General features: G+C 36.8%; 1 protein-coding gene across 4 annotated transcripts; it reads left to right on the forward strand.

Annotated features, from left to right (window-relative positions):
- The first annotated feature begins 959 nt into the window (after window positions 1-959).
- LOC147525357 (protein ENHANCED DISEASE RESISTANCE 2-like) lies at window positions 960-26,258 on the forward strand. Of its 4 annotated transcripts, none has more exons than XM_086606685.1 (22): window positions 960-1,409; window positions 1,488-1,562; window positions 2,929-2,982; window positions 6,799-6,864; window positions 7,194-7,345; window positions 7,653-7,720; window positions 7,812-7,925; window positions 8,323-8,363; window positions 8,490-8,590; window positions 9,527-9,622; window positions 11,408-11,472; window positions 11,573-11,644; window positions 11,766-11,921; window positions 17,360-17,592; window positions 17,670-17,709; window positions 17,798-17,952; window positions 18,043-18,144; window positions 19,529-19,573; window positions 19,657-19,797; window positions 20,913-21,008; window positions 21,113-21,214; window positions 25,812-26,258. In XM_086606685.1, the coding sequence occupies exons 1-22, from the start codon at window positions 1,272-1,274 to the stop codon at window positions 25,923-25,925; spliced, it is 2,226 nt and encodes a 741-aa protein (XP_086462811.1). In that variant the 5' UTR covers window positions 960-1,271; the 3' UTR covers window positions 25,926-26,258. The 4 variants fall into 4 exon arrangements, with proteins under 4 accessions (XP_086462811.1, XP_086462819.1, XP_086462828.1 ...); XM_086606693.1 differs by having other exon boundaries at window positions 7,659-7,720; XM_086606702.1 differs by having other exon boundaries at window positions 7,239-7,345.
- The last annotated feature ends 439 nt before the right edge of the window (window positions 26,259-26,697 follow it).

The following is a 26,697-nucleotide window of genomic DNA, read 5'->3' on the forward strand; positions in this document are numbered from 1 at the left end:
TAAGTCTTGGGAGTGGATTGGGAGTGACTCTAACCCGACCCCTATATTTATATTTAACTGCGGCTCAGATTTTTCAATTTTGTAATCATCTTTTGACATAGTTACTCAAATGAGTTAAAATTTTATAGAGGTAATCTTTATGATTAGTTGAAAACATCCACAAACAACTAGGTAATAATTCACGTAGGTAAAGTTGTGGGGCGACATGGTACAAACTATGGTATAAAAAGTGTATAAAATGAAACTTACTCTTTTTTTTAATTTAATCTTGTATCGTTGATCAGGAAACAAACTATGGCCGAACATAACTTTGAGCTGTGTACCGTGGTTTTGGCTTGAAACTAAAAGAGGTTCTCAAACTTAAGTTTCTTACATGTAACAAACTACAGATACATGAACATGGATTACTCCAACTCTGTATGGTCTCCATTATTGAGATATTATCGTCTCCCTCAAAAGGAACTATGGTCCTTCAAGTGTAGTGGTCATACTTATTGCAGCATCCACTACAATTAGCTCTGCTTCGATTATCTGCACTTGTACCGTTAAACCTCCTAACTATTGCTCCTGCCACTATGCCTTGACAGTTTCCAAAGCTATAGCTCCTCCTCCGGCATCTATTTTAAGTTTTTAACACGTAGTATTACGTGTATAACAGGAAATAATGTGCATTTTGTGGGGGTATGTAAAAAAAAAATGATTGCTTTTTCAGAATAGTGAAAATTATTACGCGTATTGACACAGAACCTAATCATTTCTCCTCCAAAGTCCAACCTTAGATCCAGATCCCTCCAAATCAGAAAAATCCAAACACGTATATAGTGTGGGGACTCTGAATTGTAAATCTGAACCCCTCATTTAATAATCCTACGGCAACTTTGTACGTAGTCGTGGACCTACTATTGCCCTTCCCCACAACCCGACAACACTAATACAACACTTTCATTTTCATTCCCGCCAACCTAGTAGTCATCATCAACGCCTGCTTAAAAATCCCCCGATCTGACTCACCTACATTTTATATTAATAATATATATATATATATTTTTTTCTGATTTTAAATTAAAGTCGTGAAAATCGCTCATTAGTTTCTCACTCCCTCTCTCCTTTTTTTTTTTTTTTTCTTTCTCTCTCCTCGCTCTACCTGAAAAACATTTTTCCGGCCCATACAATTTTACCGAGATCGAGCCGTATTAAAATAAAATAAAAAAGAATATTCATTTTTTTTTTCTCAGATTCAAATGTCTTTTTAGTGAGAGAGAGAGAGGGAGATGGCGAAAGTGGTGTATGAAGGATGGATGGTAAGATACGGAAGGAGAAAGATCGGACGGTCGTTTATTCATATGAGATATTTCGTTCTTGAATCTCGTCTTCTTGCTTATTACAAGAGAAAACCTCAGGATAATGTGGTAATTTACTTACTACTCCCCTTATGTTTGTTTTATTTCAGCTCACTCCTTAGATATATATACATGTTTATATTGTAGGTTCCGATTAAGACTTTACTTATAGACGGCAACTGTAGAGTGGAGGATCGAGGTTTGAAGACGCACCACGGACATGTCAGTTCTCTATCGCTCTCTTTGTGTGTGTGCGCTTCTTTTTTATGCTAAGTAGTAGAATAATGTGTGGAGTGATAATGTATTAGTATTTAGACTGTTGCTGCGCACCTTTTAACCATTTACTGCAAAAAAATATTTTTTCTAGGGTAGATACATACTAAAGCGAGAATTACTATCATCCTTGTTCAGTCATTCTTGCTAGTAAATCAATTATACTTACATTGTTTGTAGTCACGGGTGAGGCAGTTTCCCACTTCCCTACCTTGATATTCTTGCTTGGCCACTTGTAACTGTCTAGTGCTCTTACATTACCTATCACCTGTGCGCTTCTTGCTTTCTCCCTTTGGAATTGAGTTTTAATCCACTCAGTGTGCTGAATTTGGAAGTAGAGAGTCAACTTTTTGTTCTCTTACGAGGGAAAGAGACATAAGCTGATGGTAGTGAGAGGTTGATGCTTTGGAACATGTTTTTTGTTGAAATTCCATTTATCTTTTATAGGTTGTCTCCTTGGATTAGATTTTTGTAAGGGAAAGTCGTTGCAAGAGGTCCGTCAAGGTCCTTGACATTTACTTTTTCGTGTGGTTGAGACAAAGAGATGGTCTGTGTCCTCTTTCCAATGTGACTAATGTGCCAAATAGTACAGATATTACCGTGCATATCAGAGACACTATTGTACTAGTTGATTGATTCTTGAGGTGACTTGATATTTCTCTCTTTAGTGCATCGGTCTTGTCTTACAGTGATTAGTGCAATGTTTCCTGAGGATATTAGCATAGAATTGATGGCCTGCTTCTGGTATTGGCTTTTGGAGTGGTTTTAGTAAAGCAGCCTCAATATGAGTAGTTGTTTGTCTTTGGCATCTTGTAAATTAGAACTATCAGTAGGGGCTGGCTTACTTTCCTTTGTTTTTGATTGATGTTGTTAAGTTTTAGATAGAGCGGACTTTTGTACAAATGATCATGATGGTCAGGATTTCATCCTCCACCAACAATAATACCTTAACTCATCTCCATTTGGTACCATGAAAGAGTATGTCATATAATTTTCCTTGAAGTTAAAATGATCAACTTCATGAAGGTTACTTCTAGTGATTGAGATTTTGGGAGATCCTTTCAGGATGGCCCAGTGCAGTGTTTTACCTGGCACTGCGTCAATGCCATTTTCTGCGTTTGTAGACACTTCTTGCATTCACGAGATTTTTGCACACTATAATGTTCACTTCGTTTGGTATGTACAGTCATCTGTTCTATATCTTTCCTTCGTCTGTCAGATGCTGTTGTAGTTTTCTCGTTTTTTTTTCTTGTTCAAACTTTTGTTGAATTATGCTTTTTTTCTAGAACTGACTTGTCTGGTCTGTTCATGACAGATGGTTTATGTCTTGTCCGTGTATAACAAGAAAGAGAAATACCATCGGATTACGGTGTGCGATCTTTTCCGTACTTGAATTTTTTCCTAAGCTGTTGTCTTTTACTATCCTCCCTTTTACTTCTATTTTGTGTAATTAGTATAATCAAGTGCATAATGGCTTGGATAGTTATTCACCTGCTGCAATTTTATTTATTTTTTATTTTAATTCTCCTTGTTTCACCTTATGCTAAAGTAGTCTTCGCTTAGAATTGGAAATTTCAGCGGCTTTAATCAGTCAACAAGTCCCATTCAACTTTGAATTGTAAAGGTAAACTTACGACAGTAGCAAATGTATGAGACTTGGAAACGTCAAAATGATGCTGCAAAATTATCTTTTTGCAATCGGTAACCCCCAGCGTTATTGAAAGAATAGGGACTCTCCTGTTTTTTGAAAGAATAACGAGCAATACAAAATACACTTGAAGATCATTAAAGTTAGAGTAAACAAAACAAAGGAACAAGGGCCATGTGAGGGTGACAGGTTGTGGTGAAGAACTAACAGACTTTTTGTTTAGGAACAGATGGAGTGTAGGATCGATCAGTAAAAAAAAAAAGTAACAGATGGAGTGTAGGTCTAGTGAAAGAACAGATTGGACAGGATAATGCTACGAAATGGATTAGTGCCATATTAATTCAGGGTTTTTGTTTTGTATAAGGTATATTATCCAAGTTTCGCTTACAGGGTTTGATTAGCCTTTTTGTTTTAACGGTGTCATTACTTTAAAAAGTACATTTGGAGACCCTCATTGAAAACCCTTCTCCATAGAAACTTGCTTAGGGCATCTCAGGGGGTGGTGGTGAACCATATAAGATGTAAAGTTTACACCCCCAATCTCCAAAATACCGTCCCAATAGGGGATGCAAACCATAGACAACAGCTAATAACTAATAGATCTAGTGGAAAATTCTCCATAAGGATACAAGTTGGTAAAGGACTCGGGCTTGGATGTCACTTGGAGTGACACACGAGTTTAAAATAAGTAAGTTCTACTTTTATAAAATAAGCTCGGACGTCACTCCAAGTGATGTTTCTCTTTAATTCTAACTCGGACGACACTGTCACTCCAAGTGATGCCTGTGTTTTAAAGTTCCATTTTGTAAATGTTTCCCATTGGAAGCTATCCAGTGTGGACATCTTTATACTACATGTTAGAATGTAGGAGTTGTCAAATCCCAGTGGCACCCATGTGGAGGTGTAATTCTACACCCTCCATTTGAGATGCCCGTAGTGGAGGATATTTGTTTGAGAAGAACTATTGAGAAGGTAATGCTGGAAGTGTTTACCTACTGGGTGTGTGAGGCAGAACTGTGATTGTCTTGATGTAGTTTGGTAGAGTTGAGATTTATAAGAATTGCCTCAAGAATCTCAAATGAATTTGTGATGTTTTAGGGTTTCCATTCCAAAATTTAAAGAGTGGAAGAGTTTGTACAATGCACGCCAGATCCTTCCTTAATCTTGCTAGATGATTATGTAGATTGACATTAGATTTTGATGTTGTCCTTAGTGCACAGGAAGTGCTTGACAATAAGCAAGCCTCTTTTTTGCCACAAAATTCAGGGACACAAATCTGATATGTTTTCAACGACAAAACTCAATTCAATTTATTAAAATTCAAATGTTACATGAGACAAGCTACATATAATGATATTTGGTATCAAGAAGCTACCAGATTGTACCCAAACATAGCATTCTGTTACACGAGTATCCCAAATACAAATAAAATCTGCATAACCCACTCTTTAACAGCTTAGACACACATTAACCCAATCAAACACATCTTTTTTGATTTCTTTCGTCTATCTTGTATAGTTCTTTTTCCTTGTGTTTGAAAATCCCCAAGTTTCTCTCTTTCCATAAGGTCCACACAGTTGCACTAGGATTGTGATCCGCTAGCAACTTGGCCTTGCTAGACAAAACACTTGCAATCAAATTCCTTCGCCAAGGATTCTCTAACATTTAATGGTGGATTTTAAAATCTACGGAACGATATGAAGAAAATTTCATACATCGTTCACCGGTGGACAATTGACAAGAAGATGATCAATACTTTCCACCACAAAGTGAACAAAGGTTTGGTAGATATGTACCCCTTCAATTACGATTATCAATAGTTTCAATCCTTTCCAAATAAGCAAGCCAACAAGAGAAGGATACTTTGATTGGGATAGAGTTCATCCAATCATTTTATGTTGGGAATTAGGATCAAGTTTTGCAAGGTAAATCTCTTGCCCAAGACCAAGTAAAAAGATTTTATTGAGAACACATCTTTCTTTTCTCAAATTCACTTCCTTGAATCCAACTCCCTAAATCTATTCCCATGGAATCTTAGAAAGACTAGAAGCTCTCGTTTTCCCTATCTCTTTGGTCTCTTCTAAGTGACACATTCCACAAAACCCCTTCATTACTTCTCATGAAATAATCTGAAATCAACGATCTCTAACTCTCGTATGTCACTAAGTTGCTCTTTTAGTGAGATTTCACTCATCCAAACGTTCTCTCAAAAGGAAATGGTCTCACCTGTTCCGGAAAGAAAAGACACGCCATTTTTAAAGCTGTCCCATACTCCCATTTACTTGTAATTCTCCTCCAAAGAGTCCTACCAAAGGGATGCTCAGTTCCTTCAAAGGCCACTTGCTCTTCCCCTCTTCATACATGTCCACTATTACTCTAAAGTTCCTCCTCCTCATCTTATCTCCAAATCCTATATCCCTCTGTCGAGAGAAGTCAGATCAATTCCCATATATTCCAAACCGATTTCTATTAGAGATTAATTCATAGCCTTTCCAAACCCCAAGACAAAATGTGTATGCAACCCAAACCTCATTCATCCCTTGGTAGACAAGGCCTATTCCATTTAACCATGTGCATCTTATTCTTTCCTTCCTCCCACTCCGCACGAATCTTCTAGATAGCATCACGAATGATTAGATGTACCCCTAGGAATTGGGAACAAAGACATAGTAATTTGGAATAGCAGAGAGACTAGAGTTTACCAATTTGCACCTCCCTCCTATAGAAAGCTACTTAGTGTTCCATCCCGCTGATTTACTTTCCACCCTCTCAATTGCTTTAGTCCAAATAGCCCTGGACTTGCTTCTAGCTCCCAATGGAAGGCCCAAATGTGATGTAGGAAACTCTTCCAATCTTCGACCTTGACAAGTTGATTTGAAGCCCAGAAAATGTTTTCTAATGTGTGCTCTTGTGTGAGAACACAATTCTGTTAAACCTAAGATCAGCTTGGATCGAGGAATTAGTACCCATGATCATACCTGAAATAGTCATTGTAGTTCCATTGTAGGATAACTCTCAATTGAAATAGTCATTGTAATTCCATTGTTTCGTTTCTTGTACATTTAAAAAGAAGTTAACTGTCCAAGGCAACCATAGTTTCACACATCTTGTTAAACATTATTTGATAGACACTCGATTTTATGTTGTCGTTGTGATCTCATTGTTTCATTTCTCATACAGCTTGTTCAAGATTTATGTTCATTGACATCAATTATTGGGCTTTCACTCAAAGTTGAAAGGGTTAAAGCATAGTTCATAGCATATGGGAAAATCTTAATCTAAAGTAGCCATTGTTGTGATTCCATTGTTTCATTTCTCATACAGCTTGTTCAAGATAAATTTTACTCTCTGACAGTTAGTATTGGGATTTTTCTTTAATTTTACTGTTATTTTTTTTTTTTTTTTAAAAATTTATTGGGATACTACTCAACCTTCAAACTGTGAAAGTTCAATCCCTTGTATTGAATTGATTGTTTTTTGCATTTTATACCTATTTTCCATGGAGAATGTTTTTTATAGGCTTTCTTCTGATTTCAGATGGCGGCTTTTAACATTCAAGAGGCATTAATCTGGAAGGAGAAGATTGAACTTGTCATTGATCAGGTTCCTTACTACATCATGTTGTTTGTTTTCTTGGTTATATTTGCCGACTGATTGAAGCTATCAAAAAGTGCAGCTATGCTGAAATCTCTTTCTCATGTATCTTTTGAACCTTTCTTCACAAACTTCTTTGAGTGAATCACCAAAAATGGAACAAAAAGTAGAACAAAACAAAAAAACGAAAAAGAAAAAGGAATACCCTCTTTTGCTGGAAGATAATATTCTTCAGAAGTTCTTACCCAGTAGCTTTGTAGGCTTTCAATATTTCAAATTCACAGGTCCTCTTATGCCCTGTTAATGCCTGATATAGTTTTTACATTTCAATTTTCAAGGATGAAACCACTGTTAAAAGGCTGATGATAGGCCATTTCTTGCAGCATCAGGAGTCTCCGATCACTAATAGTAACAAACCTTATGTTTCGTTTGAATATAAACCTGGCATGGATAATGGAAGGGCTGCCTCGTCATCTGACCGTGAAAGTCAGTAAGTAATTATCACATCTTTTCTTCTTGCAAGTTTGTTATCTTCCTTGTATTCTGTTTAAAAACGCTCTTTTCCACAGTACTTTGTAGTGTGTACGTGAATCAGACAGGATTATGATATTTTCTCCCTGTTTCATTTTCTTCTAAATAGTGCTTATTGTCAAATGTTTTTAACTAGCGACTAGTGAAGTCTATTGTTTGTTCTTCAAGAGTCTTTAACACATACTCAAGTAGAACCTTCAATCCTGCATACTTCCAGCCATGTTATGTCATGAATACATCTTCTTAATTTTGATTGTTATATCTAGGTGTAGTGGTCAGGGAGACGAAGAGGAGAGCCATCCAACTTTATTACGCAGAACAACAATAGGGAATGGTACTTTAGGAATAAACTCCTGTTTTGAAACTTCCTCATAATTTTATATTGTGGCGTTTAGCCAGATATCACCTTTGTTCCTAATTGGCAGGTATCCCTGAGTCAGTATTTGACTGGACCAGAGACGACTCAGACTTGTCAAATCAGAATAATAGTAATCAAGTGTTCTCTAGAAAGCATTGGCGCTTGGTTCAATGTCAGAATGGTAAGTATTAACATCATCAAATTTAGTTCTGTTGAGTTTTATACATAAATCCTGGGGCAGCTCCACTCATTGCCAATTCGTTTTGAGTTGGGTGCCCAAATTTAATTTTGTATCGTAGCAAAAGCTATTTCTCTGGCCTAGAGGGGACATGTACTCCTTGTCACCCATTTACAAAATTGTCCACGTGTTTGGTTCAAGATACACCTCATGTGAGGGGACGTGTTTGAGATTTATAATCCCGTATTAGTTATCTAAAGCCATGCATTAATATAAATAAATCACGGGGACGCTTTATTCATTGCCAAAGGTTTGAGTTGAATGCCCAAATTTAACAAGTTCATGCTAAGTTTTAATGCAGAATATGTTCTCTAATGCGATGTGCTTTCAATATCTGCAGGACTCCGCATTTTTGAAGAGCTTCTTGAAGTTGATTACCTTGTATGTGCTAACCACTTGAGCACACTATTTCATTTACGGTCACTGTGTTTTCCTTTGTAGTGATTTTTCTATATATTTTTCAACTTTACATGCATCATGCATTCATGCCTAGTGTGTCACATGTAGCCAAGGAGCTGTAGCAGGGCAATGAAGGCTGTAGGCGTCGTTGAAGCTACCTGTGAAGAAATATTTGAGCTTGTAATGAGCATGGATGGGACACGTTTCGAGTAAGATTTTTCTGTTTTAAACTGATAGTCGTTATAGTCCAATTACGTTCTTATTTTATTTATTTCGTGGAAAGTAGTTATTGTTACAAATTACAACAAGTATTTTTCAGCTAAGGGTTAGGGAATTTCAGTAAAAGAAGATGCGAATTGTTCTTGAAATTTAATGTCCGGATATGTTATCCATTTCTTATACAATATTTCATCGCAAGTTTTGAATGCAAAGGTTTTATTAATATATTTTTATTGTTGCGGAGACCTGTCTGGTGGAATTTACTGATACTTAGATGTTACCTCTCCACTCTATATCTCCATATGAAAGTCTTCCATTGTGGCTTCTGATTATTGGGATACACCATAGTTTTTAAAGCTTTTTATGTTTTGCAATCCTTGGCTCACCAATTTTTTTTTTTTTTTGTTTTTTTCCAAGTCACACTGAGACGGATACATGTGTCGGTGTTTGGATATGGAGTGTCTGACACGGCTACCTATATAGTAAGACAAGGGGACACCAGCTAATTAAAAAGAAAAATATCACTATTCGTTAGTTACACAACTAATTCTTGGGATCCAGACCTTACAAAGCAGCCCCTTGCATATAAATAACTATGAAAGTGGCATATCATGGAGTTGCAACTAGGTTAATCGATTATTTTCTTAGTCTTTAGGGAATAGAAGAAATGCTAGTTAGAACTCTTATGCACAATGTGTCCGTGTGTCCGACACGGATTTTTTGAGAATATGAAGTGTCCATGTTACTTGGGCTTTTTTTGTGAATTGGAAAGCAGAATTATCTTTTAAAAGGATCTTTTCTCTCCCCCTCTTAAAGCCCTTTTTTAGTTTAAACACTTAATACATTTCTCATGGTTTGTGAAGTAGTATGTAGTGAACTAACTTTATAAGGTTCTAAGATCTATGATTCTATGCCTTTCACTGTAGGTGGGACTGCAGTTTCCAATACGGTAGCTTAGTTGAGGAGGTTGATGGACACACAGCAATACTTTATCACAGACTGCAGCTAGACTGGTTTCCCATGTAAAGCTCTCTCTCATTCAATCAACTTTTCTACGCCGTGGTTTATTTTTTGGTGTATTTTATTTCTTTCAATGTACTATTTGACGGCTTCCTTTAATGATGCTAGCTTAGTCATATGCTCACTGCAAGTTTTATTTTTGGTTGATTTTGCGTATCTGTTGTCAGTTGAGGACTGATTTCCATGATCCTCTCTGACTGTTTTCATGTCTGAGAAAGACAACTTGTTTCGCTGCTTGGGTTTTTTCCCTGATTATAAGTCGGGTCGATTGGGAAAATGAGTTTTTAGTGTATTATTTTTCTGATTAGAAAGCTGATTGATGGAGTCATTTTTAGCCATGTGAATAGATGATTGAATACAGGTTTAACATCTAGCTGACTAGAATTATAAGTTTGGGAAGCGATATAGGCCATATGCCTGATGAGGCCATCAGTTTCTAGTTTCATACAACATTAGATGTAGTGATCAGTTCTCCAGTCAGACCAAACAAAAATCAAACACCCATTAGTCTCTCTCTCTACTGTAAGTCTGGACCTCACATTTCTTTTATCAATATAGTGTCACCAGAATAAAAAAGAGATACAAATCAGGTTACAGGTTGGGGGAAATTGCCTTATTAGGGGAGAATAATCTGATCCCATTAACGATACATGCCTAATGGAAAAGAGACTATATACAGATTCTCTAATATATTTGCAACTTTTCTTGTTAGTTTATTTGTTCCTAAAATGCTAGACACTACTTCTATATCTGAATAGCCCAAGAAACTGATGCTAATTGCTATTAGCCAAAGTTGAGCTGGCTTTAGACTTTAGACCATTGTCAGACATGTTAGTTTATCCTACTGGTGACAGTGCCAACTGCCAAAGTAGTAATTCAACCTAGTATGAGGGGAACAGTTGAGAGTGGAAACACACTCAATTTAATGCCTGTGGTGAGAGGCTACCGTGTTTTACATGCTCCCTTAGCCACTTGCCTTTAATTGATAGAGGTACCTCAATATTTCATTTAAAGTAACATGACTGGGTTGGTTCAGCTTACTACAGAAGCTGTCAAGAGTTGGAATACATCCTTTCTGATATCTACGATGCACACTTTCTCAGGAAATCTACCTCTTCGATTTTACCAGTGCGCCAGCTGCATCTGGGTTCTGCTGCTTTGGTAGTCAATTGCTGGGATGTCATCACTAAGATATTTAGTTGACAACTTTTTCTTAGGAGGAGATCTTTTTATTTGTAGAGTTGTGCTGAAGCGAAAAAACAGTCCATTTGCTAATTTCAGTTAGCTTATCTTGTAGACTTAGTTTATATTTGTGCGGTAAAACTGCTTCCTACGTAAGGTAGAAGTTATAGTCTTCAGCTTATACCCAAAAAAAACATTAAAATGTTAATTTTGATCTTAGAACCGTGAACAAGAATGCTAAGTTAATGCACCCGCTTATCACAGGAGTTATTTTCTTAGGTGGATTCTTTTGCCCATCTTGTATCCCTCTTATCCTTAAATCAGGAGAATAGAAGGGAATCTTCATCTCTGGATTTACCTTCCTTGCTTTTATGTCTTGGTTATCTTTCATTACATTGGAAAGGAATGATTAGAAAAGTCCACCAATCCAGTGTACCAGATATTCTTCTGTTTTTGGTAGCTGCTACTTTTGTCTGTGCATGAGGACCAAATTGAAGTGCTGAACTTCCCACTGGGACTACTATTATCCAATATACTAATGTTGGGAAGTGTCTTTGAACTCCATCCTTAAAGAGTGTAATTATAAACAATGCTTGCTGTTGCAGGGTGGTATGGCCTCGTGACCTTTGCTATGTTCGTTACTGGCGCCGTAATGACGATGGAAGTTATGGTGAGTATTTCTCTTGACTAGCTTTGTTTCCACTTTCTATTTTTTTTCTTCATTTTGTCTTAGTCTTACTTAGTATCTCTCACTGCGATTTCTATTGCAGTTGTTCTTTTCCGTTCTAGAGAGCATGAGAGCTGTGGTCCTCAACCTGGATTTGTTAGGGCGCATGTTGAGAGTAGGTGTTGTCCTTTCTTCTATGGTTTTGTTAAAAGGTTCTTGTGACAATTGCCCGTTCCATATCAAATTAGCTAATGTTAATTTATGGTATGTGCATATCATTATTTTGCTGATTGTAGGTGGAGGATACAACATTTCTCCTCTCAAACCACGAAATGGAAGACCACGAACGCAGGTACAGCATCTTATGCAGATTGATCTGAAAGGCTGGGGTGTGGGTTATTTCCCACAATTTCAGCAACATTGCCTCCTCCAGATTCTGAATAGTGTTGCTGGTAAGTTAAATTTGATTAGTAATTTGGAGTTTTTCTGATGAACTTCCTTGATAGTTATTAGGCTGAGTCCAATGGCTCCCTATCCCCATAAAAGGGGAGTCACTTCCGGTGGTTTTTACTCTCTATCTCCAAATTACCCTTTATATATACTGAGCAATTTAGAGAGTACAGAGTATGTTTGACGCAAGTTGGTTTGGCGTAAAATAAAATTGTTTTTCATTTGGCGCTGGTTGATATGGCGTAGAATAGAATATAATCAATATATAGTTTTTTTTTTTGGTTGTGGGGCCAGATGAAAGATGAAGTGGGGTAGAATTATGGGGATCTCATTCTACGTCTTATGAATTGGCGTAATATTGTTGCAACCATTGGACACAATATTCAACTTTGTATCTGTAAAATACTGTTTTTTTATGGGATACAGATGCAGAGTCCAAAACCATTGGACTCAGCCTTACACATTCTATTTTTTATTTTGTTTTTTTAGTCCCTTTACCTGATCCTATTTACTTCTATTAAGATTTTTATTTTATTTATTTATTATTTTTATTATTATTATTATTTTCTTTTGATAATTGAATTGGTCTTTTAGAGCTAAGAATGTTGCATATCATTGTTTTTACAAAATTGAGTGCATAGGACTATTGCATTTAGATGCAGGTCAAGATTGGTTTATATTAAAGCTCCACTTGTAGGAACTGAGTTAGGTCTTTGTTTCAAAGTTTCATATTCTACATGCTTGATAGTTGAATAGGGTTACTGGAACGTACTCCAGTCTTTGACCAAAGATGCGTAACGGGATACAGACGTATAGCTAAATAGCTTGGTAACAAGAAAGTAGTTGCAAACTGAATTTGCTGAAACTATATATTTATATGTTGTTAGTTTGACTTCAAGGTTTTTGTTTATTTATGAGTAAACATGGACACTTCATATTCTTAAAAAAATCCGTGTCGGACACACGAACACTCGTGTCGGACACACGGACACGTTGTGCATACGGTTTCAAACTAGGGTTTCTTCTATACCCTAAAAGACTAAGAAAATAATCTATTAACATAGTTACAACTCCATAATATACCACTTTCATAGTTATTTATTAAGGAGACACTTTGTAATGTCTTGACCTGAAGAACTAGTTGTGTAACTAAGGAATAGTAATAGTTTTCTTTCTAATTAGGTGTGTCCTCGTGTCCTGTTTCGACCCCCACCTACGTGGCAAACGTCCATTGGTAGGAGTCTCTATTTTATTCGTTTAATCGACAGGGCTAAAGCCCAATTTGCAATATCATGGATCAATGTACAGGCCCACTAACTCATGTGTCTAGAGCTGAACCCTAGCCACATGGCTTGCCATTTTTACGCATATTAATTTATGTCCAGATTCGTTTCTTATCAAAGAGATAATTATCAGTTGAGAGTTATATTATATTCAATTACTTATTACTTAAGAATACTGAGAAGTCTACTACTCTACCTATATAAATACCAAACTATTTTTCATACAAAACTATGTTCTTGAGACTTGATTCCATCGATAATTTGGGTACGTAGGCAACCGAAAGGTACAGTCTCATCATTCTTTCGATTACCATCACTTTTTTCACTACTTTTCTACGTTATTCATTTCTTTCGTCACCACTTAGTGTTTTGATCGTATTTAGTCGAAACATAATTGCGTCGTCTGTGGGTCTTATTCAAAACCGGCGATCACGCTCTACAAAAGTTATGACAAATACTAGACGAGCCTAAGTTCTCGATGCACTTACTGACGATCATCGCGAATGTGAGGTTCAAGGTCAACCTGGCAGTATCGGACTACTCCCTTCTATTCCTTTTCAACACCCAATTGCACACGACCTAGAACGACAGTAGGGTCGCGTGCAACCTGTTGTTGAAAAGGAGTAGGAGGGATTAGTCCGTTATCGCCAAGTTGACCGTGAACATTATGTTCGCGATGATCATCGGTAATTGCATCGGAACCTTGAGCTCTTCTAGTATTTGTCATAATTTTTGCAGAACGTGATCAAGGGTGTTGAATAAGACCCGCAGACGGCACCAATTACGTTTAGACCAAATATGATCAAAACGCTAAGTGGTGACGAAAGAGATGAAGAACGTAGAAAAGTAGTTAGAAAAAAAATGATGGTGATCGGGAGAATGATGAGACTATACCTTTCAGTTGCCTGCGCACCTAAATTATCGATAGGATCAAGTCTCAAGAACGTAGTTTTCATGAAAAATAGTTTGGTATTTATATGTGTAGAGTAGAGATTTTTTGTAGCTCAAGTAATTGTAATTGAACATGACTCTTAATTGATGAGTATCTCTTTGATATGAAACGAATCTAGACATAAATTAATGTACGTAACTGGCAAGTCATGTGGCTAGGGTTCAGACCTAAACATATGAGTTAATGGGCCTGTATATTGATTTATGATATTGCAAAATGGGCCTTAGCCCTGTTGATTAAACGAATAAAATGGAGACCCCTACTAATAGACGTTTGCCACATAGGTGGGGGTCGAAACACCACTCTCAACTGATAATTATCTCTTTGATAAGAAACGAATCTTAACATAAATTAATGTACGTAAATGGCAAGCCATGTAGCTAGGGTTCAGCTCTAGACACATGAGTTAGTGGGCCTGTACATTGATCCATGATATTGCAAATTGGGTTTTAGCCCTATCGATTAAACGAATAAAGTGGAGACTCCTACCAATGGACGTTTGCCACGTAGGTGGGGGTCGAAACACCGCCCCCTCTTTGGCATGTGAATGAAGTCCATATGACAAAGAAAAGAAAAATCGTAATAAAAAAGAACTAACACAATGATTTGCAAAGCGGTAGACAAACAGAATGATTTATAAAGCGGTAGACGAACAATGGTGTGAAATGAAAAATTAGTGTGGTGGTGAGATGAAAGTAATGACATAAAGAATGAATGTAAAGAACTAAAGATGAAAAAGAAAATATTGTAAACTAATTTGCATGTAGGCGTCGAATGTGAAATTAAGTGAAAATGGTGAAATTAAAGTTGGTGGCCTAGGGCAATTAGAGAAAAAGAATTGGCTAATAAAGGTGTTCTTAACCAACAAGGGCTTGGAATATGATAGTGAATAAAAACAAATTTTGGCAAAAACATGTGCGGGCCTAATAATGATTGGAATAGGTGTGGCTATGAAATTTGACCGGATTGGAAAAGAGATAGAGCTAGTGCCAGTATAAGTTGGACTTGAATAGTAATTGCACATGGATTAGAATATTTGACTAGCATGTGATTCTATTAGGATTTGAAGGGAGAGAAATTGGAAGTAGAGAAAAGTCACCTATGAATACAGACTTTCTTCTGATATGATATATCGTTATAAACCAGCGAGTCTCCCACCTTACCTTATAATACAGTCGTTTCTACCTGCGACACAAAGCAAAAACAAAACTTTTCGTCAGATCAATTCTTCCTACCTTAATCAATAAATCAACAATCATATTAACTAAAAGCAAGAAAACCCAAACAATTCAACACCACAGGTTCAATATACCTTTTTGATGTATACAACACCAATGCAAACCAAACCATTATCTACACTTCGTTGTTTATTCATATCACTGACAGCCAAAACGATTTTTTGGTCAACGTGTTTCTTACAATTTTCCACTCAAATTTGTTTATCTGGCTGATTTTCCGAGCCAATATCTTGTGAGATTTATTTTCTATCGTTTGTTTGGTGAACGTTCAATCCTCTTCTTTTGGACAGGCCTTAGACTAATTCGATTAAGTTACTATCAGATCGAAACCGTATTCATAAACAACAAACACAGTAGTAACCTTTTCTTCATCTACCCGCAACTTTTCTTCATCGAAACCAACGAAGGCACAATACGGAAACTCACTGTCACAATGGTGTAGTACGTTTGTTAACAAGGTGGTGTTTACTTTTGTTTTTTCTCGTTTATCAGTGATAGATTGTGACTTCTCTCTAAGTTTTGTGCTAGGCTTGGACTTCTCTCTTTTATCTGTGCTTGTGTTTACTGTTTTTTGGTTAGTTATCATCACGTTCCATCTGTTTATATATTCTTTCCCTTTTACCGTTCTTGTGTTTGTCTAGTATCCCAGTCCTTATATAATTCTATTATACAAACCAATTTAAGGTAAGGTGGGAGACTCGCTGGTTTATAACGATATATCATATCGGGAGAAAGTCCATATTCGTAGGTGACTTTTATATACTTCCAATTTCTCTCTCTTCAAATCCTAGTAGAATCACGTGCTACTCAAATATTCTAGCCCATGTGCAATTATTATTCAAGTCCAACTTATACGGGACACTAGCTCTATCTCCTTTCCAATCCGGTCAAATTTCATAGCCACACCTATTCCAATTATTATTAGGCCCGCACATGTTTTTGCCAAAATTTGTTTTTATTCACTATCATATTCCAAGCCCTTGTTGGTTAAGAACATTTTTATTAGCCAATTCTTTTTCTCTAATTGCCTTAGGCCACCAACTTTAATTTCACCATTTTCACTTAATTCCACATTCAACGCCTACATGCAAATTAGTTGACAATTTTTTCTTTTTCATCTTTAGTTCTTTACATTCATTCTTTATGTCATTACTTTCATCTCACCATCACACTAATTTTTCAGTTCACACCATTGTTCGTCTACCGCTTTATAAATCATTATGTTTGTCTACTGCTCTACAAATCATTGTGTTAGTTCTTTTTTATTACGATTTTTCTTTACAATTTTCATTTCTTTGTCATATGGACTTCGTTCACATGCCAAAGAGGGGGCGGTGTTTCGACCCCCACCTACGTGGCAAACGTCCATTGGTAGGAGTCTCCACTTTATTCGTTTAATCGACAGGGTTAAAACCCAATTTGCAATATCATGGATCAATGTACAGGCCCACTAACTCATGTGTCTAGAGCTGAACCCTAGCCACATGACTTACCATTTACGTACATTAATTTATGTCCAGATTCGTTTCTTATGAAAGAGATAATTATCAGTTGAGAGTTATATTCAATTACAATTACTTAAGCTACAAGAAGTCTTTACTCTACCTATATAAATACCAAACTATTTTTCATACAGAACTACGTTCTTGAGACTTGATCCTATCGATAATTTGGGTACGTAGGCAACCGAAAGGTACAGTCTCATCATTCTCTCGATCACCATCACTTTTCTCACTACTTTTCTACGTTATTCATCTCTTTTGTCACCACTTAGTATTTTGATCATATTTGGTCGAAACATGTCTTACTCATATAGGTCGCCATATCGGATGCCGACACATGTATCCGCATCAATGGGACTTAGTCTTTGTTTGTTTATATAATTTTTTATCGTAAGGATATAATACTACCAAAAAGAAGTGGATATTTTTTAGTTGATCTTATATGCTGCTTTTCAACTATTACAGGGCTCCGTGAATGGTTTTCTCAAACAGATGACAGACTCGCGGTTCCGAGGATCCCAGTTATGGTGAACATGACTTCGGATGCTGTTTCTTCAAAGAAAAATAGGAAAACCGCAGAGGTATCTTTTCAACCTCCAACTCTGGAGCAAATGAATAATGCCAGTAGAAATTCTGTACTGATGGATGAATACTCCGATGAAGATGAAGAGTTTCAAATACAAGACTCCGAACAAGAGGTCTACCATTTGCTTCTTTTTTCTTATTTTTGTGAGTCACAATTCTTTGGTTTAATATGATTTTTAAACAAATTCAGGCATTCCCAGATAGGTTTGAGAATGAAATCAAGCGACCAGGTAAACAAGTCAATTCGATCAATATATAGCTCATTTGGTTTCGGCTTAATGTTAACACTTTATTCAAAACGTATTTGATAAACTGAAGCATTGGAAGAGGAGCCAACAGATCAAATTGATTTGTCCTGTTATTCTGGCAACCTACGAAGGGATGACCGTGATAATAGTCGTGATTGTTGGAGAGTATCTGATGGGAACAACTTTAGAGTCCGGAGCAAGCGTTTCTGTTATGACAAAACCAAGGTTATTCTGATGTTCTTTATGCCGATCTTTTCCATAGCGGGGTTTGGGTGAAATGTTATGGTACTGCTTCACTCACTAATTTGCTTGCAGATTCCGGCAGGAAAGCATCTTATGGAGCTTGTTGCAGTTGATTGGTTCAAAGATTCAAAAAGGATGGACCATGTTGCAAGGCGTCAAGGCTGTGCTGTGCAAGTTAGTGTTAAAACTTGTCCTCTCCCTCTAGTTTAAGCTGCATTGAACTGTAGACTAAGAAGTTCATATTCCTGCCCATGATGGTGCACATCCAGTTGGGTGAGGCCTGCCATTTGTTAATTTATCCCAAAGCAGAAGTTGATGTATTCAGGTTTATACTGAGCAAAAAAATCTATTCTCAACTAGAAGAGAAAAATAAATCAAGGATTGCTCACAGAAATCCTGAATTGATAGTTTGCTGTCTCCCTGTATTGGTGCATGCTAAGTAACCAAAGCATGGAGGACTGCCAGAGCCCTTGTCAGGATATTAATATCCTTATATCAGAATGTCTTCCATATGTATATAGGAAATATACATGTGAAGATGGTGACAAAGAAATGGAAATCCCAACTTTAGTTGTAAAGTCCATCAAAGAGTGGGTTTATTTAGAATGTCTTGTTAGGAATTAATACTTTAATTTGTGTTAAACACTATTAATTTTTTTAACTATCTAGAAGTTTGCATTTCAAACATTCTTGGCCTTCTTTAACATGTAAAGAGATTTAATAGTGGAAGTGCTGCAACTACTTTTTAAATATTTAGGATGAGTGGAATGGATCATTCAGTGCTCTGCAGTCGAACGAACTGGCAGGAATCTTAGAGCCTTACTTTTGCAGTTATATCACTTATATGTCCTTAGTACATCTAAATTGTCACATCTAATTAGTTCCTACTCTGCCAATTTACAAGTATATTACTGATATGTATTTTGTTTAACTGAAGCTAATATAGCACGAAGGCGGAAGCAAACTTCGATGATAAACACCCAAAATTAGGGTTTCAAGGGGAAAACAAATTTCCGTCAGTTGAACTCTAAATTAAACAATTTGTATAAACTATCCAATCAAATAACAATGAGGCTTCAATGCCTTTAAATAATAAACCCTATTTCTGATTCTAGTCCTATTCCTCAATCTAATTGCAATTGAATAAAGAAACTACTAATAATCTATTACCAATCCTAATCAAACTTTGACTCCTAATTTAAAAACTAATTTAAAAATAGAATAACTACTAAAAGGAACTGATTTTCTGCAAGTTTGACACGATGCTGATGTTAGCAGCTATGCTCATGCACCAATATCCCGCGGTTGAAAGAATTTGTCCTTGAATTTGATTCCATGAACACGCTCCAAAATTCAGCAAAACACATTTACATCAGAAACTTAATACTGATTCCATGAGTCCTACTTTTTGAAGTTTCCTGGCACTTAAAATTCTGATAACTTGGACCAGTGTTCATGCAACATTTATTAGATCTCTTATGCTTATACTTAGTGTACTGATCGTGTCCATTCCGAAATGAAGTGTTGTAATTCAAATATAATTGTTTTGATTGTGTAGGTTGCGATGGAAAAGGGACTTTTCTCCCTGGCAGTAAATCTGCAAGTAAGATGCTCTTGTATATTTTCCCGATATTTTTTTTCATTGATCTAGAGTTTGTTAGATTTATTGAAACGGTATACTTGCAGGTACCTGGATCAACACATTACAGTATGGTATTTTATTTTGTAACACAACAATTAATACCTGGATCACTCCTGCAACGTTTTGTTGATGGTGACGACGAGTTCCGTAACAGTAGACTAAAGCTCATTCCATCAGTTCCAAAGGTTCCATTCTATTCTCTGTTCTTAATTTTGGAGGAATAAGGAACTTAGCACTTGGAGAAAGTGGGCCTCACTTTTCCTTGCGTTGCACATATGCATGTGTAGAGATTAGAGAGACTCTCATCTATGCATGTCACCACTTAAATAACTATGTTGTCTCTTTCGTTGCTATGCTATACCTAGAGTCCTGACCATATGAATTGTGAGTTTTTCCTCAATGCTGATGGCCCAATGTTGCAATATTATACACATTTTCTGAAAGTCAATACACCAAGAAACTTCTAATATGATGATCTAGATCGAGGAAGTACTGCTTTTTAGTTTATCATATTTCCCAGATCTCTTCAGCATGTGGGACTATTTGAGTGAGGCAGAGCAATTGTAGGTCTCTTTCTTGATACCTGTGTCATTGAGGGCCTATAAATATGGCTTCTCTATTGTTTTGTAGAACCAACTATTATGATTATTATCAATTGAATTGAAGTTTATTTTATTCTATCATCTTATTATCTCTTTCCTCTCCCTAGTATTCATCTTCTTCTTAATCAATTGCTCTTATTCTTCTAACTCACTTCTTCTCATCTTATCTAATTGAGATCTCTGCATATCTTTCTTATAAATCTTACTTCGTTCTTTTTTTTTGATTGGCAAGCGGGGTTTTTAACGAGGTCCCCTACCCCTTTATTATTAATAATAAAGGTTTCAAATCAATTACATCTCATGTACTTCGTTCTTCATTAGATATTTAGATGTTTTGGTCCTTTGGGCAAGACTCTACAATAGATAGCCTAGTTAGGGTGACTGGGATACTGTCTGGAATCAGCTGAAGAGTGAGTTGACTGCTGCAAGTCACTTGGTCTAAGCTCATGTCTGCAATTTTCGGTGCTGATATTCCATGTTTCTACACCAGCTACTTGTGTATAGGAATTAAGACACCATAAAGTGATTTTACTTTGGTAGAGGGAAATATGTTGCAAGATGGGATGGGGCTTATAAGACTCCTTGATCTTTAATTATTTCCTTTTCATCTCATCTCAATATGGGTTCTCATTTCAAAAATGTCATTTATCCTTTTGTGCTTTCTCTGTGTTAGTGATGCCTGGTATTAAATTGTGCAGGGCAGTTGGATTGTGCGCCAGAGTGTTGGTAGTACTCCTTGTCTATTGGGAAAAGCTGTTGATTGTAACTATATTCGTGGTTCAAAGTACTTAGAAGTAACAAATTCTCTCACTTAGCTTTGCCTTGCAGTATATCCTTTATAAACGTTTGACTTTATTGGGAATGCTACTATTGTTTAACAGAAGTTGTGTATGTGCAGATAGATGTTGATATCGGCTCCTCTACTGTTGCTAATGGAGTCTTAGGTCTTGTTTGCGGTGTAATTACTACGCTGGTGGTTGACATGGCTTTTCTAGTACAGGTATAATGTCTTGTTAAAGTCTCAAAGACACTTGAATGTTCTTGCTGCATTACCTTATAAAGTTCAGGAAATAGCTACACATGTAAGGGGTGCACCTAGCAGATAGTTTAAACAAAAACCCAAACTAACAGCTGATTTTCTCATCCTGAATTTTCCTTTTTGTTACCTCCCAAGTAGAAAATGATATAGAGTGGTTAGGATGTTCCAATGGGTCTCACAAGCTACTGAAGTGCCAAGCAAGCACGAGGCATATCCCGTGTCTGCTAAGTTGCATTTCTGCACTGTTATATGTTAATTAAATATTTTCTTTGGTGCATCAGCATAATTTATTAGTAACTAAAAGTGTTGCATAGAGGTAATAAATATGGGATGATTTAACAGGTAGAGTCGTTAGAAATAAAATAGGGTAGAAGACATTAAGGATGGTGAGAGGAACACCAACTTCTTCCACAAGATGGCCAAGGCAAAGGGTTGGTGCAATAATATTTCGAAATTGCTTATTGGAGGACTCTTTTTCTGGAAAAGAAAAATGCAATTTCCACACGTGCTATGATTCCATGGGAACCTCTATAATGCACCACACAAATGGAAGCTGAGGAGGTTAAAGAGGCTGTGCCACATTGGATGGCTTCCCTTTGTTGCTGTTCTTGAAATGGTGGCATTTCTTTAGGAATGATGTCATGAAGGTGGTTAGTTAATTTCTACAGTAGTGTTTCAGTGATTGGTGGCTAAATACCACCTTTTTCACCCTCGTACCAACGAAGGAAGGTGCAGAAAATAATGGGGAGTATGAAATCATAATTTACGGATTAGTACAAGGTTTTAACTGAGGTTATAGGTACATGGTTGAACAAGGTCATGGGTGGCATTATATCAGACTACCAAATGCTTTTGTTAAAGGGTGTCAAAATTTTGATTGTGGTTGCCTTGTCTTTGACGAGATTATTGATGCCAAGGTGAAAGAAGGAAAACAACCCCACAACGTGAAAAGATATGAATGTGGCGTGGAATTTCCTTGATTTAGTGATGGATAAATTGGGGTTCAGTGGTGTTTGGAATTTTTTAATGGCCAAACATTTGGTACTTATTAACAGTGTGCCACAGGGAATTTTTGTAGAAACTCTAGGGGATGTGGCAAGGTGATCCGCTTTCACCATTCAAATTTACTTTTATTACTGAGGTAATTAGTAAGAGGTGAGTATGATGGTTGAGGATGGGTCTTCTTATTGGTTTAAGGCCTCAATTACAGAGTTTACTGTATTGTCTGTTTCACATTTACAAATCGTGGACACCATGTGTTTTTAGTGTATCGAGGATTACTCGTCCTGCCCCTCTATGTGGGTAGGACCATCCTATTTCTATAGAGACAAAAAAGAGTGACTTACTCACCTATTCTAAAGGTTCTTAACTTTCAATTCATTAGTAACAAGATCGGAAAAGTAAAGTTCAATGAGTCAATCCATTTCCTTCTAGGCTCTGAAGAAAGGTGTTGTCCACCTCCAATTCTCCAAAGCAGCTACCCACTACACCAACCGCCGTCCACCAGAATCCAATCATCTTATTTATTTACCATTTTATTCAAAACAAAGAATCCCCCATTCCATTCCACCAAACAATTAACAAATTTGGGATTATATAACAGCATAGCACCAATGATAGCAATTGAAGTGATACATAGATGTAATCAAGAACATAAAATTTACCCCAGAAACAATTTGAAAGAGTTAAATCTCTCTGCATTATCACCATTCATCATTATGGGTATTTTTTTAGGAGAGTTTCCAATCCTGTTATACCAACAACAAAAAAAGTAAGGTCACAAATAAATCACAAGTTCATAACACAAACTCACAAAGAGATTCCAACAGTTCACACTCTTTGAATTTTGAAATCAATCATGTGGTGAGTGGTTGTGGAGTGGAGAAGAAGAAGAAATTGAATGCAGAAAAAGTAAAATAAAAAGGATAGGTGAACAAAGAGAGAGAAATGGGAGTGGCGATAATGTTAAGTTACTTAACGGTGACTGGTGTGGGCGGTGCTAAAAGTGACCGGTGGTGGTGGAGAGGAGCGAAGATGGGGTTAATGGTCTAAAGGACTCGGAGTCATTTGAACTGAATTAATCAACATATCGGTTTTAGAATTCTTTTGAAGTTTGCAAGTAGATCACATTATTTTTGTCTCTGTATGGGTAGGACGGTCCTTCCCCATAAATAGGCAAGGACACTAGCAATACTCAACATCTATGGAAAATGCACGAACTTTTATGAAACTTGTTATATGGTCTGAAATGGCTTATCAATATGACCAATTTTAAAATCAATGAAATGGCATATCACTTTGAATGTCGTGTTGATTATTTCCTAGATTGGTTTTGCATTAGGATCTTAAAGTTAAGTTAAATGCTATATAGGTTAAGGTGATTGAGAAAATATCCACAAGATTAACAGGGTGGAAGGATAAATACTTGGGTGGTGGGTTTATTTTGCTAAAGTCTACACTTAATAACATTGCCAACGATTTTCTTTGTTTCTCCCATTCCAAAAGGGGTGGCTAAGCAAGTCAATAAGGTGTTAAAAAGATTTGGTTCGGGTGGTTGAGGATTCTTTGGAGAATTATTTGGTGAAGTCATATAGGCTTTCTCTTCTCGAAAAAGATGGTGGACTTGGTTGCAAATACATGGCTCATACTATGTGAGATGGTTGTGGCCGTATGGAAAGGCGGAAGATCATTAGTCCATAATGGCGAAGAGGCGAGAGTATTTATGGAACCTTGATATCCTTATGACATCAGTATCTATTTTCCTTTTAATGATGTTTGTATAAGTGTAGTTTGGTGCCAACAAAATTGAATTATCTCGAAGGGAGTAGTAATGGTATGGTGTGAAATATGAACTATGAAACAAGGAATTTTTTTTTGTGGTGAAAGTTAATTACAAAGCCCTTGCTAAGCAACATGCCTCGGAGGTTCTTTAAAGCAACGAGTTGGATACTAATTTTGTGCATAAGAGAATATGGCCCAAAACGTTTCCTTATAGAGTTGCATGCTTTGGTTGGGTGGCCTTTTTCAAGAGGTTACAGGCAATAGACAACTTAATTGAACGGTCTTGTCGTCCCCAATGTTTGTTCTGTTTGTAGAGGAATGAGGAAAAGGATGTGGATCATCTTCTTATATCTTTGCTCTTGAGTAGCATTTGGAGAGTCCACTTCAACTCATTTCACAAGCCATAGGGTTCATAAAATAACATTAATGAAGCTTTACGGAAGGACATCTTGCCAATGCCATGTGGTTAGTGAATAATATCCCCAAAGCGATTGTTTGTTTGGGTCTTATGCAAGGATTGGAATAAAAGGATCTTTGCATGAAAAGAGGGAGCTTCAAAGTATTACTCTTTACGTAAAAGAGATTTTGTTTGATAGAGCTAGGAGAATTTAAACTTTTGTACAGGTGCACTTCCAAGATTTGGTTGTAATTGGGATTTTATGTTATCGGCATATTTAATGTATTGTTGTTTTGGTGGCTTTGGGTTTTGTTTTACTTAGCAACTTGCTGAAGTAGCATGAGGTGTACTGTACGTCTGTACATGCTTCCCTTGCATCTGCGAATTATATTTTATTGATCTGAAAACAAATAACAAAATATAATAGCAACTAAATTTTATTGATACTTTTCATCAAAATTGACATTTTTGGCTCTAGGAAAATTAGTGAGTAAATATAAAAAAACAAAGAAAGTGGCCAACTCGCAGAGCTTAGGAAGAACTAGATGGAGGATGAAAAGAAGAGAAATTTAGGGGACATGTTGTAATTTTCTGCCCTAAAGCTTTTTTAGGGGAGAGGTCACTTATCTACAAGAGGTCTTCAACTTCTTATGGTGTGGTGTGGAACCCCTTCCCACTGCCTACTTGGGCCTACCTTAGCTACCAACCGCAAGTCCAAGGCCATAATGCTGTATGGAATAGGATTTCCTTATTGATTGGAGGGTTGGAGAAAATGCTTGTCCAAAGGTGGGATGCTCACTCCTCCCTCAGTAACGTTCCCAATTATTTTCTCTCTCTTCCCAATTGCAAAAGGATTTGTTATACAAATTGTGAAGATCAATAGAAGCTACTTATGGTGAGGGGATGATGGATGTTCTTAAAATCCAATTGGTGAAATGGGATAGGCTTTGCCTTTGCAAAAAGGTTGGTGGTTTTGGACATAGATACATAAGCCCACACATATGAAGCTCTTCTATTAAAATGTTGGAGGTGTGGGGGAGAGGAGTAACACTTATGACATGCGGTGATTACAGATAAATACAGAGTTGGTCTTAGCAAACTGATACTCACGCTGTGGGGATTGCATGTGTATGAGCAGTTGATAGTATTTCTGAGTTTAACATCTAAATGACTAAAACGGAAACAAAATCTAACTTCTCTTTTGTTTTGATGTTTGACTAAAATAATCGGGTAGATCAGTAGATGCCATTAAAGATGAAAACCAATTAAAATAATTGGGTAGAGGCCATTACAGATGAGAAACTCATTGTTCCTTCATTGAAAACCAATTAAGCGTTTTATCATTTTTACTTATTTATTTACTTATGTTTTCTTCCCCAGGCCAATTCGATGGACGAGCTACCAGAGCGGCTCATCGGAGCTGTCCGTGTCTCACATGTCGAACTATCATCGGCAATAGTCCCAAAGCTGGAATCAGAATCGTTGGCATCCTAATCAATGCATTGATATTGCTAGCGCTCCAAAGTTCTGTTCCATATCCTCTTCTTCCCACAATATTTTTCACTCGCCACAAATCCTGTATGTAAATGTTTTGTTCAGCAAGTTGTGGCCAAATTCAAAAACATTGTATTATTGTGCACCTCACATATTTTGATGAAGATCATCGATTTTTCACTTTACAAAATCCATGTGCTGTCAGTCTTGATATGCACAGCATTCTCTGTGTAATGTTTTGGGCTGTTTATTGTAAATGGATTGTAAAATGGATGCTTACTTTGAACTCTGAACCGTTTAATCAATGGGTGATGCTCTTGACCAGTTTTGTTATTTCAGATTGTCTAAACAGGTCCATAAATCAATAAACAAATTATTGACCTATCCACCTAAGCACATTATAGGCTGATGGCAACCAATTTAGATAGTCCCAGTGGAGTTGCCTTAGTGTCCCCAAAGAAAGCTGAGATAATGTTAGTGTGCTCAAATGGTTCTGTTGATAGGGGGTATAGAACTTACATATGATCTTGAGGTTATAAATATTTTCCATCATCCTTGGGATCCTCTACTTTTATATATTTGATCTTGAACAGTTGAACGCGTCCATCTCACTGAAAATCTGAAAAATCAAGGAAGAACCAGGGAGAAAGGAAAAAAAGAAATTCTATTATTTGTAGGCTTATCCGTGAGCGTAGCGAACTCTTGAGGTCGCTTTTCTTAAGTCACCTAAAAAACCAATTGCTTCGTGTCACTCTCTCCTGTGTCTGACCGT

Source organism: Coptis chinensis, chromosome 1, assembly GCF_015680905.1.
Source record: "Coptis chinensis isolate HL-2020 chromosome 1, ASM1568090v1, whole genome shotgun sequence".
NCBI lineage: Eukaryota > Viridiplantae > Streptophyta > Magnoliopsida > Ranunculales > Ranunculaceae > Coptis > Coptis chinensis.